The sequence below is a fragment of the Rhinopithecus bieti genome, unplaced genomic scaffold, assembly GCF_001698545.2.
Source record: "Rhinopithecus bieti isolate Rb0 unplaced genomic scaffold, ASM169854v2 scaffold_7528, whole genome shotgun sequence".
NCBI lineage: Eukaryota > Metazoa > Chordata > Mammalia > Primates > Cercopithecidae > Rhinopithecus > Rhinopithecus bieti.
In genome coordinates, this window is record NW_016805391.1 from 199,325 (window position 1) to 213,945 (window position 14,621).

The 14,621-nt window shown below is 46.9% G+C and overlaps 1 protein-coding gene across 1 annotated transcript in view; it reads left to right on the forward strand.

Moving 5' to 3' along the window:
• Positions 1-2,403: 2,403 nt before the first annotated feature.
• Positions 2,404-14,621, forward strand: part of MALL (mal, T cell differentiation protein like) — a 36,578-nt gene continuing 24,360 nt past the window's right edge. Inside the window, exon 1 of the mRNA XM_017872320.1 lies at positions 2,404-3,279. Coding sequence (XP_017727809.1) covers positions 3,175-3,279 — 105 coding nt within the window. The 5' untranslated portion in view covers positions 2,404-3,174. The remainder of the gene's footprint in view (positions 3,280-14,621) is intronic.

Consider the following 14,621-nt stretch of genomic DNA (forward strand, 5'->3'; position numbering starts at 1 on the left):
TCTAGTTGTGTCTAGCAGGCCAGAACCAGTGAACATGTGTGTTCTTGCAGCAGAAAAGGGGAGAGCTCTGCTCCTACTTCTACAGTGGGAGGCTATTGTAGTGGACCTCTGGTGTTTCTGCTACCCAGCCTTCATATACTTCTCTCTTGGTAACATCACCTCCACCTTGAGTGTCATTGTTCAAGTCACTGGATGAAGTCTCACCAGAAGCCATTATTACCTCTCAACTTCTCACTTCCTAAGGTAATAAGTTCCTTTCATCACTAAAGCCAGTTGGAATGGGTTTTTATAACATTTGTTATTGAAAGAATCCCAATGGATACAACTGTCTATTCTTTCCCCCAAGTATCTCTGGATTTCTTCTGGCCTGTCTCTTCTTTTCATGCAACTAGTAAATTGTTTCTGAAAATAGTAAAGCAATTTCTTAGTGGGAAAAGAGTTTAATAACGAGGAGTCAAAAAAAGAGATAAGCAGTTGTCTTCAAAGTCTTTATGACTGTTTTCACGACTGTTTCAATCATTCAAAAACATTTATTCAAAAACATTTATTGAGTACCTTTTGTGTACCAGACAGTATTCAAGATGGTGGACATGGCTGTGGTTCACCACATGAACAAAGATTTGACTCTCCTTAAGCCCACATCCTAGAGAGGGGCAGGGGCAGGGAGACAAACAATAGGCAAATTAGTAAATCAGGGAAATCTTGGGTAGTGAAAAGTGCTTGAAGAGTTAAGCAGGATGTTGCAATTTGGGCTCTGGTCAAGTAGAGAAGGATACTCCTCCTCTTCCTTTCACTAAATGCAATTTAGAGCCCTGGACAGAATGCATGGAGAAGCTGAGGATTCTAGAAAGAAAAAAAAGCAGGAATATTTTGGAAGGAAACCAGAATTCAAAACACTACTAAGCTGTTGGTGAGTTTCCCATTTTCTTTCCTCTGGTACCTCTCAGCCAGGGTCAGAGACCACCTGAAACCCGGAACTGTACACAGGATGCAGACAAAGACATCTCTAAAAGAATCCCTGTTTCTGGTCTGAGGAATGGGAAAGAGAGCCCCAAAGAGTCAGAGGGAGTATAGAAAATCTCTGTGTTTTGTTTGTTTGTTTATTCTTTCCTTCCTCAGCCCCTGGGCAATCAAGTGACAGTGATGGTGGCAGTGGAAGTAGCAGCCAGGCAGGTACCTGGAACTCTGAGAAAGGGGAACCTTTGTCTCTGACCAGAGGAAACATGATCCTAAAAGCACGGAGGGAATAATTGTTACCTTTGTCTCTCTCTCTCTCTTTCTCTCTCTCTCTCCTCGCTCTCCACCCCCCACCCAAACCCCAACACACACATTGCTTTGGTCCCGAACATAGACACAGTCACAAGAAGTGCACAGCAGAGGAGGAAAATGAAAACCCTGGTCTTTAGCCAGAGGACCAAGGCATATCTTCATTTCTTAATATGCTAATTGCTTCAGAAGGTGGAGGTGGCTCAGGGCCTCTCAACTTGAGACTAAGGGGTTATGGGTTGTATTATTATCTCCATTTCATAGATATGAGCCTAAGAAGGTTGTTTTTCTTCTTAAGCTTTTCCTACTATGCCATGTTGTCCATGGGCAAGTCAAAGGTATCCTACAGCCTGTAAGAGTGTCATAGTGCTTATTTGCAACCTTTAAGAGAGGTGGCAAGATGTGGGATTCATGGAGAAATCTCTGCTTTGCTTGGATTAATCCTGTAAACAAGGTGGTGTAGGTGAGATTGGGGTTGGCAGGTGGGATTAGGGTCTCCCTCACTTCCTAGTTTCCATAGCCTGGAGAAAAGGGATGATCAGTCTGGTTTGAGATCCACTGGGGGGGTTCATTGCCTTTCTTTGCAATGCCTTTGCTCTTAGCTTCATTTGTCCAAACTCCTTGGCTCTCCCCAGACCAGGCAAAGGCTCTCCCCAGACCAGGCAAAGGCTCTCCCCAGACCAGGCAAAGGCTCTCCCCAGACCAGGCAAAGGCTGAGCTGGCTGATCTCCCCACCTGTGGCCCTGAGAGCAGGACCTGGAATTCACCATTTCTGCTAATGAGATCAGGACATGGGCTCTTCCAATTAATCCAGCCCTCACGCAGTCTTCCCCACATGCTCTCCACACCAGGGAGCAGCAGGGAGCAGGAAGAAGGGACCCCAATCCCGAGCATCTGAGCACACTCTTTGAGGGTGGGTTGGGAAAATGAAGGTTGGCCAGTTCAAAGGCGGAGGGGAAATGGTTCAGCCTTTGGGACTTGTATTTGGTGTGAAAGGAGTTGCTTGCCTCTGGGTCACAGCCCTGCATTCAGCTCCCCTACTTGCCTGGGAGTCAGGAAGAAACTTCTTGGCCCCAAGCCCAGTTAGGGGCAAGGCACTGGCTGGAAGGAAGGTCAGGGAAGGAAGGAGGTTGTCCGCTAGAGGCAGTGGCCAGCCAGCCCAGCCCTTCTCTGGTGCCTGCTGGTGTGGTCCTCTCCCAGAGAGTGGGGGGCCTTCCTCCATCTGCCCCATGAGGAAAAGAGCAGTGGAGGACCATGGAAAGGGATCCAGAGAAAGAAGGAAACACCAAGTCCCAGGGGCATGAGCTGGAAGGGAGGGCTGCTCCTCCAGGGGAGGCTGGGGACTGAGAGCTGCCACCAAGAGTGGAGAAGGAGGGAGCTGGGCAAGACCCAGCATTGTTAGTAACCAGCTCTATGGCCTTGAGTTGACCTCACTGATTCTCAGTCTCCTCACTTGGAAAAGGGCAAAACAGCCACGTGCAGGCCGTGGTGGGCACCCAGGCTGTCCGCAGATAGCTTGGCTCATTGCTGGTCCTCAGTACACAGCCCTCATAGCCATGCAGCCTGAGCCTACACTCTGGGCCCAGGGGAGTGACTGTCGCTGGCATCCCCTAGAATAACAGGCTCCAGGAGTCAAAGATTCCTTAGTTGGAAAGGTCTAGAAAGAGACTCCCGCTCTGCTCCCTCCTGCACCAGCGCTGTGCCCCCCTCCGGCCAGGCAGAGCCGTTGGATGCCGCTGGCCCGCTCACTGAGGATCTGTTGGCTTCAGCGAGTGGAAGGACCTGCTCGGCTGGAACTTTTTTTTTCCCCTCCCAGACGACGTCCGATGGGTGTGTCGGGCAGGAGGTGATATTTGACGGGCTGCGCGCGGGCTAGCTGCCGCGGAGTGCCCAGCAAGGGCTGACAGCATGGCCTCGCCCGACCCGCCGGTCACCAGCTACGCCCCGTCCGATGTGCCCTCGGGGGTCGCGCTGCTCCTCACCATCCCTTTCGCCTTCTTCCTGCCTGAGCTGGTGAGTGCGGCCCCCCGGCCACCTGCAGAGAGAGAGAAAGGGGGAAACCGGCCTCGGCCCCAGACCGGACCGCGCGCCGAGAGAAGGGGGACCGAGCGCAGGGGCTGTGGTGGCTGCGAGTCTCCCACGGGGCGCACAGCGGGGTGCAGCTGTACTCAAGAGACAGATCCCACTCTGTGCCCCGTCTGATGCCGCTGGGGGGTTCCGCCCTCCAAAACAAAACCCACTTGGGTGTGGAGGCCTGGGGGGACGTTGCTAAAATATTCAGGATTCCCAGGAAAATGTTGGAAATGAATTATAATTACATGGCTTATTTTGTCCAATTATTTGTGCCTTTCTGGTTTGAAGTGGGGAGACTATGTTTCCCTCTGAGAGCAGGTTTTCTTAATTGTCATGTCTGCAGACTTTGAACTTTAACTTTTGTGGGGTCCCCCACACAAGATAACTATGGCAGCATCTGCCATAAAACAGTCGTGTGAGGCACCCAGGTTGCAAATGAGAACCTGTCGTTGTGTTACTCTCTGGGGCGCCCTGCGGCTGAGTCGTGGCCCTGATCCCTGGGAAGCCTGCCTGCTCCCATCTGCAGAGCTGTGCATACTCAGTGTTCCGCACTGCACAAGTCCCCTCTGAACTGGCTGGTACCACATCCTTTTCACGGAGGAGCACACTCAAGTCTGGGGTCTAAGCAGGGCAAAAGAGTGTGTTTTGTTTTTCCAGCACCTTCTGAAATATCTAGCTTGTGGGTGGTATTTTCTTACCTGCCCTGAATTTGGCAGTGCTGTCTCTGAGCAGGGAGGAAAAGATAGAAAGTGGATCTACTTTTAAATCGGACGTGACCGGCTCTTCTCACTCTGGTCATCTGCCTGCAAAGTTGGGCCTGATCGAGCCACTTTTAGGCAAACTGGCTAATGGGTGGCCATTGATGGCAACCAGAAAGAGAACCAGGTAGGGTGGGCCTAGCATCTGAGTGGCTCCAGTTGAAACTCCACCTAAGAGGCAGGTTTCTGCCAAGGCTACCATCCCCAGCACAGAATGGGCATGCTGCCAGACTGATGACATAACCATGCTATGATGAGTCCTATGTGCCAGGCCCTGGGTGTGCCCCTCACCTTGGAACAGTCACATGGGCGGCCGGGGTACTGGTTGACTCTGCCTCTTTTTATTGAGCCTGTGGTTTATGTCAGTCCTGCAAGCCCCTGGTGACAGGGCACTGCCTCCTGGTGATTTCCTGTCTGCCAGGGAGAGACTGTGAGCATTTCCTCCCCACAGTTGGATGGTAGCCTCAGCAAGGAGGGACCTTCTGAACTCTCCAGGCCAGGGAGGGGTCCAGGCCTGCCACCAAGAGTTGGACCTCAAAGAACAGGCATTCATAGGCTGGGGGGAAAGAGAGGGAAAGGCCTAGAGGCCAGGGGAGAAGTCCTGGAAGCAGGCTAGAGGCACAGTGTTTCTGGAATCAGGACAGCACCCAGGGTGAGAACTGTGAGAGGTCATGGTGGCTCCACCTGCCCTGCTCCTGCCAGTGAAACTCCTGGAAGAGCAAAGTGCATGCTCGTGTTGGGCTCTGAGGCCTTATGTGTTGTGGGAGGTGAGGGGCTCAATGACAATCAAAATTGACATTGGCCCAATTGTCTTCATTTCTTCATTTATTTGTATTGTTAAGTAATNGAGCTGGCTGATCTCCCCACCTGTGGCCCTGAGAGCAGGACCTGGAATTCACCATTTCTGCTAATGAGATCAGGACATGGGCTCTTCCAATTAATCCAGCCCTCACGCAGTCTTCCCCACATGCTCTCCACACCAGGGAGCAGCAGGGAGCAGGAAGAAGGGACCCCAATCCCGAGCATCTGAGCACACTCTTTGAGGGTGGGTTGGGAAAATGAAGGTTGGCCAGTTCAAAGGCGGAGGGGAAATGGTTCAGCCTTTGGGACTTGTATTTGGTGTGAAAGGAGTTGCTTGCCTCTGGGTCACAGCCCTGCATTCAGCTCCCCTACTTGCCTGGGAGTCAGGAAGAAACTTCTTGGCCCCAAGCCCAGTTAGGGGCAAGGCACTGGCTGGAAGGAAGGTCAGGGAAGGAAGGAGGTTGTCCGCTAGAGGCAGTGGCCAGCCAGCCCAGCCCTTCTCTGGTGCCTGCTGGTGTGGTCCTCTCCCAGAGAGTGGGGGGCCTTCCTCCATCTGCCCCATGAGGAAAAGAGCAGTGGAGGACCATGGAAAGGGATCCAGAGAAAGAAGGAAACACCAAGTCCCAGGGGCATGAGCTGGAAGGGAGGGCTGCTCCTCCAGGGGAGGCTGGGGACTGAGAGCTGCCACCAAGAGTGGAGAAGGAGGGAGCTGGGCAAGACCCAGCATTGTTAGTAACCAGCTCTATGGCCTTGAGTTGACCTCACTGATTCTCAGTCTCCTCACTTGGAAAAGGGCAAAACAGCCACGTGCAGGCCGTGGTGGGCACCCAGGCTGTCCGAAGATAGCTTGGCTCATTGCTGGTCCTCAGTACACAGCCCTCATAGCCATGCAGCCTGAGCCTACACTCTGGGCCCAGGGGAGTGACTGTCGCTGGCATCCCCTAGAATAACAGGCTCCAGGAGTCAAAGATTCCTTAGTTGGAAAGGTCTAGAAAGAGACTCCCGCTCTGCTCCCTCCTGCACCAGCGCTGTGCCCCCCTCCGGCCAGGCAGAGCCGTTGGATGCCGCTGGCCCGCTCACTGAGGATCTGTTGGCTTCAGCGAGTGGAAGGACCTGCTCGGCTGGAACTTTTTTTTTCCCCTCCCAGACGACGTCCGATGGGTGTGTCGGGCAGGAGGTGATATTTGACGGGCTGCGCGCGGGCTAGCTGCCGCGGAGTGCCCAGCAAGGGCTGACAGCATGGCCTCGCCCGACCCGCCGGTCACCAGCTACGCCCCGTCCGATGTGCCCTCGGGGTCGCGCTGCTCCTCACCATCCCTTTCGCCTTCTTCCTGCCTGAGCTGGTGAGTGCGGCCCCCCGGCCACCTGCAGAGAGAGAGAAAGGGGAAACCGGCCTCGGCCCCAGACCGGACCGCGCGCCGAGAGAAGGGGACCGAGCGCAGGGGCTGTGGTGGCTGCGAGTCTCCCACGGGGCGCACAGCGGGGTGCAGCTGTACTCAAGAGACAGATCCCACTCTGTGCCCCGTCTGATGCCGCTGGGGGGTTCCGCCCTCCAAAACAAAACCCACTTGGGTGTGGAGGCCTGGGGGGACGTTGCTAAAATATTCAGGATTCCCAGGAAAATGTTGGAAATGAATTATAATTACATGGCTTATTTTGTCCAATTATTTGTGCCTTTCTGGTTTGAAGTGGGGAGACTATGTTTCCCTCTGAGAGCAGGTTTTCTTAATTGTCATGTCTGCAGACTTTGAACTTTAACTTTTGTGGGGTCCCCACACAAGATAACTATGGCAGCATCTGCCATAAAACAGTCGTGTGAGGCACCCAGGTTGCAAATGAGAACCTGTCGTTGTGTTACTCTCTGGGGCGCCCTGCGGCTGAGTCGTGGCCCTGATCCCTGGGAAGCCTGCCTGCTCCCATCTGCAGAGCTGTGCATACTCAGTGTTCCGCACTGCACAAGTCCCCTCTGAACTGGCTGGTACCACATCCTTTTCACGGAGGAGCACACTCAAGTCTGGGGTCTAAGCAGGGCAAAAGAGTGTGTTTTGTTTTCCAGCACCTTCTGAAATATCTAGCTTGTGGGTGGTATTTTCTTACCTGCCCTGAATTTGGCAGTGCTGTCTCTGAGCAGGGAGGAAAAGATAGAAAGTGGATCTACTTTTAAATCGGACGTGACCGGCTCTTCTCACTCTGGTCATCTGCCTGCAAAGTTGGGCCTGATCGAGCCACTTTTAGGCAAACTGGCTAATGGGTGGCCATTGATGGCAACCAGAAAGAGAACCAGGTAGGGTGGGCCTAGCATCTGAGTGGCTCCAGTTGAAACTCCACCTAAGAGGCAGGTTTCTGCCAAGGCTACCATCCCCAGCACAGAATGGGCATGCTGCCAGACTGATGACATAACCATGCTATGATGAGTCCTATGTGCCAGGCCCTGGGTGTGCCCCTCACCTTGGAACAGTCACATGGGCGGCCGGGGTACTGGTTGACTCTGCCTCTTTTATTGAGCCTGTGGTTTATGTCAGTCCTGCAAGCCCCTGGTGACAGGGCACTGCCTCCTGGTGATTTCCTGTCTGCCAGGGAGAGACTGTGAGCATTTCCTCCCCACAGTTGGATGGTAGCCTCAGCAAGGAGGGACCTTCTGAACTCTCCAGGCCAGGGAGGGGTCCAGGCCTGCCACCAAGAGTTGGACCTCAAAGAACAGGCATTCATAGGCTGGGGGGAAAGAGAGGGAAAGGCCTAGAGGCCAGGGGAGAAGTCCTGGAAGCAGGCTAGAGGCACAGTGTTTCTGGAATCAGGACAGCACCCAGGGTGAGAACTGTGAGAGGTCATGGTGGCTCCACCTGCCCTGCTCCTGCCAGTGAAACTCCTGGAAGAGCAAAGTGCATGCTCGTGTTGGGCTCTGAGGCCTTATGTGTTGTGGGAGGTGAGGGGCTCAATGACAATCAAAATTGACATTGGCCCAATTGTCTTCATTTCTTCATTTATTTGTATTGTTAAGTAATGTGAGATTTACAGTAAAGCTGGAATAATAGTACAGAAAGTTCTGTGTACTCTTCCCTCAGCTGCCCCTAATGCCTGTATCTTCCATGGTACAACTCTTAAAATCAGGAAACACCGATACTGTGCTATCAAGTACTCTATAAACCTTACTTCAGTTTTCCTGATTTCCTCACTGATGTCCTTTTTCTGGTCCAGGATCCTGGCCAGGATCCCACATGGCACTTAGTTGTCATATCTCCTTCATCTCCTTTAATCTGGTACAACCTGGGTCCTTACCTTGCCACTTCTGAAGAGTACTGATTAGTTTTTTGTTGTTGTTTTTTTTTTTGCTTTTGAAAAATTTATTTTTCCATAAGTTATTGGGGTACAGGTGGTATTTGGTTACATGAGTAAGTTCTTTAGTGGTGATTTGTAAGATTTTGGTGCACTCATCATCCATGTATACACTGCACCATATTTGTAATCATATATATATATATATATATATATATCACAGTTTCTTTACCCACCCATTGATTGATGGGCATTTTGATTGGTTCCACAATTTTGCAATTGTGAATTGTGCTGCTATAAACATGTGTGTGCAAGTATCTTTCTTGAATCATGACTTCTTTTCCTCTGGATAGATACCCAATAGTGGGGTTGCTGGATCAAATGGTAGTTCTACTTTTAGTTCTTTAAGGAAACTCCACACTGTTTTCCATAGTGGATGTACTAGTTTACATTCCCACCAGAAGGGTAGAAGTATTCCCTGTTCACCACATCCACACCAACATCTGCTGTTTTTTGATTTTTTGATTATGGCCATTTTGCAGGAGTGAGGTGGTATCACATTGTGGTTTTGATTTGCATTTCCCTGATCATTAGTGATGTTGAGCATTTTTTCATGTCTGTTCCCCATTTGTATATCTTCTTTTGAGAATTGTCTATTCATGTCCTTGGCCCACTTTTTGATGGCATTTTTTGTTTTTTTCTTACTGATTTGTTTGACTTCATTGTAGATTCTGAATATTAGTCCTTTGTCAGATGTATAGATTGTGAAGATTTTCTCCCACTCTGTGGGTTTTCTGTTTACTCTGCTGTCTGTTCCTTTTGCTGTGCAAAAGCTCTGTAGTTTAATTAGGTCCCACCTATTTATCTTTGTTTGTATTGCATTTGCTCTTGGGTTTTTGGTCATGAAATCCTTGCCTAAGCAGTATCTAGAAGGGTTTTCCAATGTTATCTTCTAGAATTTTTGTGTTTCAGGTCTTAAGTTTAAGTCCTTAATCCATCTTGAGTTGATTTTTGTATAAGGTGAGAGACGAAGATCCAGTTTCAATCTCCTACATGTGAGTAGCCAATTATCCCAGCACCATTTGTTGAAAAGGATGTCCTTTCCCCATATTATGCTTTTGTTTGCTTTGTCCAAGATCAGTTGGCTGTAAGTATTTGGGTTTATTTCTGGGTTGTCTATTCTGTTCCATTGCTCTATGTGCCTGTTTTTATACCAGTACCATGCTGTTTTGGTAACTATGGCCTTACAGTATAGTTTGAAATCAGGTAGTGTCATGCTTCCAGAATTTTTTTTTTTTTTTTTTTTGCTTAGTCTTGCTTTGGCTATGCTGGCTCTTTTTTGGTTCTATGAATTTTAGAATTGTTTTTTCTAATTCTGTGAAGAATGATGGTGGTATTCTGATGAGAATTGCATTTAATTTGTAGATTGCTTTTGGCAGTATGGTTATTTTCACAATATTGATTCTACCCATCCATGAGCATGGGATGTGTTTCCATTTGTTTGTGTCATCTGATTTCTTTCAGCAGTGTTTTGTAGTTTTCCTTGTAGAGGTCTTTCAACTCCTTTGTTAGTTATATTCGTAACTATATTATTATTATTATTGTTATTATTATTTGCAACTATCATGAAAGGGGTTGAGCTCTTGATTTGATTCTCTGCTTGGTTGCTGTTGGTATATAGAAAAGCTACTGATTTGTGTACATTAATCTTGTATCCAGAAACTTTTGCTGAATTCTTTATCAGTTCTAGGAACTTTCTGGAAGAGTCTTCAGGGTTTTCAAGTTAAACGATCTTATCGTCAGCGAACAGTGACAGTTTGACTTCCTCTTTACTGATTTGCGTGCCCTGTATTTCTTTCTCTTGTCTGATTTCTCTGGCTAGGACTTCCAGTACTATGTTGAAGAGGAGTGGTGAGAGTGGGCATCCTTGTCTTGTTCCAATTCTCAGAGGGAATGCTTTCAACTTTTCCCCATTCAGCATTATGTTGGCTGTGGGTTTGTCATAGATGGCTTTTATTACATTAAGGTATGTCCCTTGTATGCCGATTTTGCTGAGAGTTTTGACCATAAAGAGATGCTGGATTTTGTCGAATGCTTTTTCTGCATCTATTGAAATGATCGTGTGATTTTTGTTTTAAATTCTGTTTATGTGGTATATCACATTTATTGACTTGCATATGTTAAACCATCTTTGCATCTCTGGTATGAAACCCACTTGATCATGGTGGATTATCTTTTTGATATGTTGTTGGATTATCTTTTTGATATGTTGTTGGATTCAGTTAGCTACCATTTTGTTAAGGATTTTAGCATCTATGTTCATCAAAGATATCAGTCTGTAGTTTTCTTTTTTGGTTATGTCCTTTCGTGGTTTTGATATTAGGGTGATGCTGGCTTCATAGAATGAATTAGGGAGGGTTCCTTTGTTCTCTATCATGTGGAATAATGTCAAAAGGATTGGTATCAATTCTTCTTTGAATATCTGGTAGAATTCTGCTGCGAATCCATCTGTTCTTGGACTTTTTTGTCAGTAATTTTTAAATTACTGTTTCAATCTTGCAGCTTGTTATTGATCTGTTTAGTGTACTAATTCTTCCTGATTTAAGCTAGGACGGCTGTATTTTTCTAGGAATTCATCCATCTCTTCTAAGTTTTCTGGTTTTTTGTGCATAAAGGTGTTCCTAATAGCCTTGAATGATCTTTTGTATTTCAGTGGTGTCAGTTGTAATATCTCCTGTTTCGTTTCTTAGTGATGTTATTTGGATTTTCTCTCTTCTTTCCTTGGTTAATCTTGCTAATAGTCTATTAATTTTATTTATCTTTTCAAAGAACCAGCTTTTTATTTCATTTATCTTTTATGGTTTTTTTTTGTTTGTTTGTTTCCATTTCATTTAGCTCTGCTCTGATCTTGGTTATTCCTTTCTTCTGCTGGGTTTGGGTTTGGCTTGTTCTTGTTTCTCTAGTTCTTGAGGTGCGACCTTAGATTGTCTGTTTGTACTCTTTCAGACTTTTTGATGTAGGTGTTTAGGGCTGTGAACTTTTCTCTTAACACTGCCTTTGCTATATACCAGAGGTTTTGATAAGTTGTGTCATTATTGTCATTCAGTTTGAAGAATTGTTTAATTTCCATCTTGATTTTATTTTTGACTAAATGCTTTCAGAAGCGGGTTATTTAATTTCCATGTATTTGAATGGTTTTGAAGGTTCCTTTTGGAGTTGATTTCCAGTTTTATTCTACTGTGGTCTGAGAGAGTGCTTGATATAATTTCAATTTTCTTAAATTTATCAAGTCTCGTTTTATGGCCTGTCATATGGTCTATCTTGGAGAAAGTTCCGTGTGCGTTGAATAGAATGTGTATTCTGTGGTTGTTGGATGAAATGTTCCGTCAGTTGTAATATCTGCTGTTTTGTTTCTGTTAAGTCCATTTGTTCCAAGGTATAGTTTGAATCCATTGTTTCTTCATTGACTTTCTGTCATGATGGCCTGTCTAGTGCTGTCGGTGGAGTATTGAAGTCCCCCACTATTATTGTGTTGCTGTCTATCTCATTTCTTAGGTCTATTAGTAATTATTTTATAAATTTGGGAGCTCCAGTGTTAGGTACATATATGTTTAGGATTGTGATATTTTTCTGTTGGACAAGGCCTTTTACCATTATATACTGTCCCTCTTTATCTCTTTTAACTGATGTTACTTTAAAGTTTGTTTGATATAAGAATAGCTGCCCCTGCTCACTTTTGGTGTCTATTTGCATGAACTGCCTTTTTCCACCCTTTTACTTTATGTGAGTCCTTACGTGTTAGGTGAGTCTCCTGAAGGCAGCAGATAGTTTGTTGGTGAGTTCTTATGCATTCTGCAGTTTTGTGTCTTTAAAGTGGAACATTTAGGCCATTTACATTCAATGTTAGTATTGAAATGTGAGGTACCATTGCATTCATCATGCTCTTTATTGCCTGTCTACTTTGGTTTTGGTTTTGCTTTTTAACTTGTATTTTTGTTTTATAGGTCCTGTGTGATTTATGCTTTAAAGAGGTTCCATTTTGATGTGTTTCCAGTATTTGTTTCAAGATTTAGAGCTCCTTTTAGCAGTTGTTGTAGTGGTCATTTGGTAATGGCAAATTCTGTCAGCATTTGTTTGTCTGAAAACAACTCTATCTTTCCTTCGTATATGATGCTTAGTTTCACTGGATATAAAATTCTTGGCTGATAATTGTTTTGTTTGAGGAAGCTAAAGATAGGTCCCCAGTCCCTTCTAGGTTATAGGGTTTCTGCTGAGAAATCTGCTGCTAATCTGATAGCTTTTCCTTTATAGATTACCTGGTGCTTTTGTCTCACAACTCTTAAGAGCCTTTCCTTCGTCTTAGCTTTGGATAACCCGATGACAATGTACCTAGGCAAAGATCTTTTTGTGATGAATTTCCCAGGTGTTCTTTGTGCTTCTTGTATTTGGCTGTCTAGGTCTCACAAGTCTGGGAAAGTTTTCCTCGATTATTCCTCCAAATATGTTTTCCAGGCTTTTAGAATTCTCTTCTTCCTCAGGTACACCAATTATTCTTAGGCTTGGTCGTTTAACATAATCCCAGACTTCTTGGAGGCTTTGCTCATATTTTCTCTTTTTTTTTTCTTTGTCTTCATTGGATTGGGTTAATAATTCAAAGACCTTGTCTTTGAGCTCTGAATTTCTTTCTTCCACTTGTTAAATTCTATTGCTGAGACTTCCCAGAGCATTTCGCATTTCTAAAAGTGTGTCCAAAGTTTCCTGAATTTTTGACTGTTTTTTCTTTAAGCGATCTATTTCCATGAATATTTCTCCCTCCACTTGTATCATTTGTTGGACTTCCTTTGCATTGGGCTTCACCTTTTTCTGGTCCCTCCCTGTCTAGCTTAATAACTAATCTCTTGAATTCTTTTTCAGGTGAATCAGGGATTTCTTCTTGGTTTGGATCCATTATTGGTGAACTAGTGTGATTTTGGGGGGTATTGAAGAGCCTTGTTTTGTCATATTACCAGGGCTGGTTTTCTGGTTCCTTCTCATTTGGGTAGGCTCTGTCAGAGGGAAGGTCTAGGGCTAAAAGCTGTTGTTCAGATTCTTTTGTTCTACAAGGTATTCCCTTGATGCAGTACTCTTCCCCCTTTCCTATGGATGTGGCTTCCTGTGAGCCGAACTGCAGTGATTGTTGTCTCTCTTCTGGATCTAGCCACCCAGCAAATTTACCTGGCTCCGGGCTGGTACTCCAGATTGTCTGCACAGAGTCCTGTGATGTGGACCGTCTATGGGTCTCTCAGCCATGGATACCAGTGCTTGTTCTGGTGGAGGTGGCAGAGGGTGCAGTGGACTCTGTGAGCACCCTTAACTTTGGTGGCTTAATGATCTATTTTTGTGCTGGTTGGCCCCCTGCCAGGAGGTGGCACTTTCCAGAAAGCAACAGCTGTAGTAGTATGGAGATGGACCAGTGGTAGGTGGAGCCCTAGAACTCCCAAGATTATATGCCCTCTGTCTTCCACTAGAGTGGATAGGGAAGGACTATCAGATGGGGACAGGGCTAGGCATGTCTGAGCTCAGACTCTCCTTGGATGAGTTTTGCTGTGGCTGCTGTGAGGGGTGGAGGTGAGATTCCCAAGTTACCGGAGTTGTGCACCTAGGAAGATTATGGCTGCCTCTGCTGAGTCATGAAGATTGTCAGGGAAGTGGGGGAAAGCTGGCAGTCACAGGCCTCACCCAGCTCCCACACAAACCAAATGGCCGGTTTCACTCCCACTGTGTCCCTCACAACGGCCCCAAGTCTGTTTCCAGGCAGAGGGCAGGATGGGTTTGAAAACTTGCCCAAGGCTATCCTCCTCCCAAAGCAAGAGAAAAGGGCTTTAGTTCTTCCCCTGCCTATAAAGTCTGCACACTCAATTTGTGACCTCTCCTGAGTTCCGGCCAGGTCTTCTGAGTTCTGGCCAGGAGGCATCTCTCCCCATTCAAATTGTTACAAAGTTCAGCTAGAGAAGTCCTTCTCCCTGTGGAGTTTTACCCCTTGCTCCTCTGGCCACCCTCCCGATGAATTCCTGTGGTGCCAGGCAGGAATGGGCTGCTTGGGGACCCAGTGAGCTCCCAGGGCCTTTCTGCTGCTTCCTCTACCCCTGTATTTTGCTCAGCTCTCCAACTTGACTCAGCTCCAGGTAAAGTTGGAAACTTCTCCTGCAAACAGACCTTCAGCTTCTCCAGTGGGGGGATGTGTTTGGAAGAGGAAGGTCTCCCTTTCCTAATTCCTCATTTGGGGCACTCACAGTATTTGGGGTGTCTCCCGGGTCCTGCAAGAGCAGTCTGCTTCCTTCAGAGGGTCTGTGGGTCCTCTCAGGATTGCTGGTCTGTTCTTGCAGTTGATCTGTAGCTAAAATTCACAATGCAAGCCTTCGCGTGCTGCTCTGTCTGGAGCTGCAATCCAGTCCTGCCTTCCACCTGCCA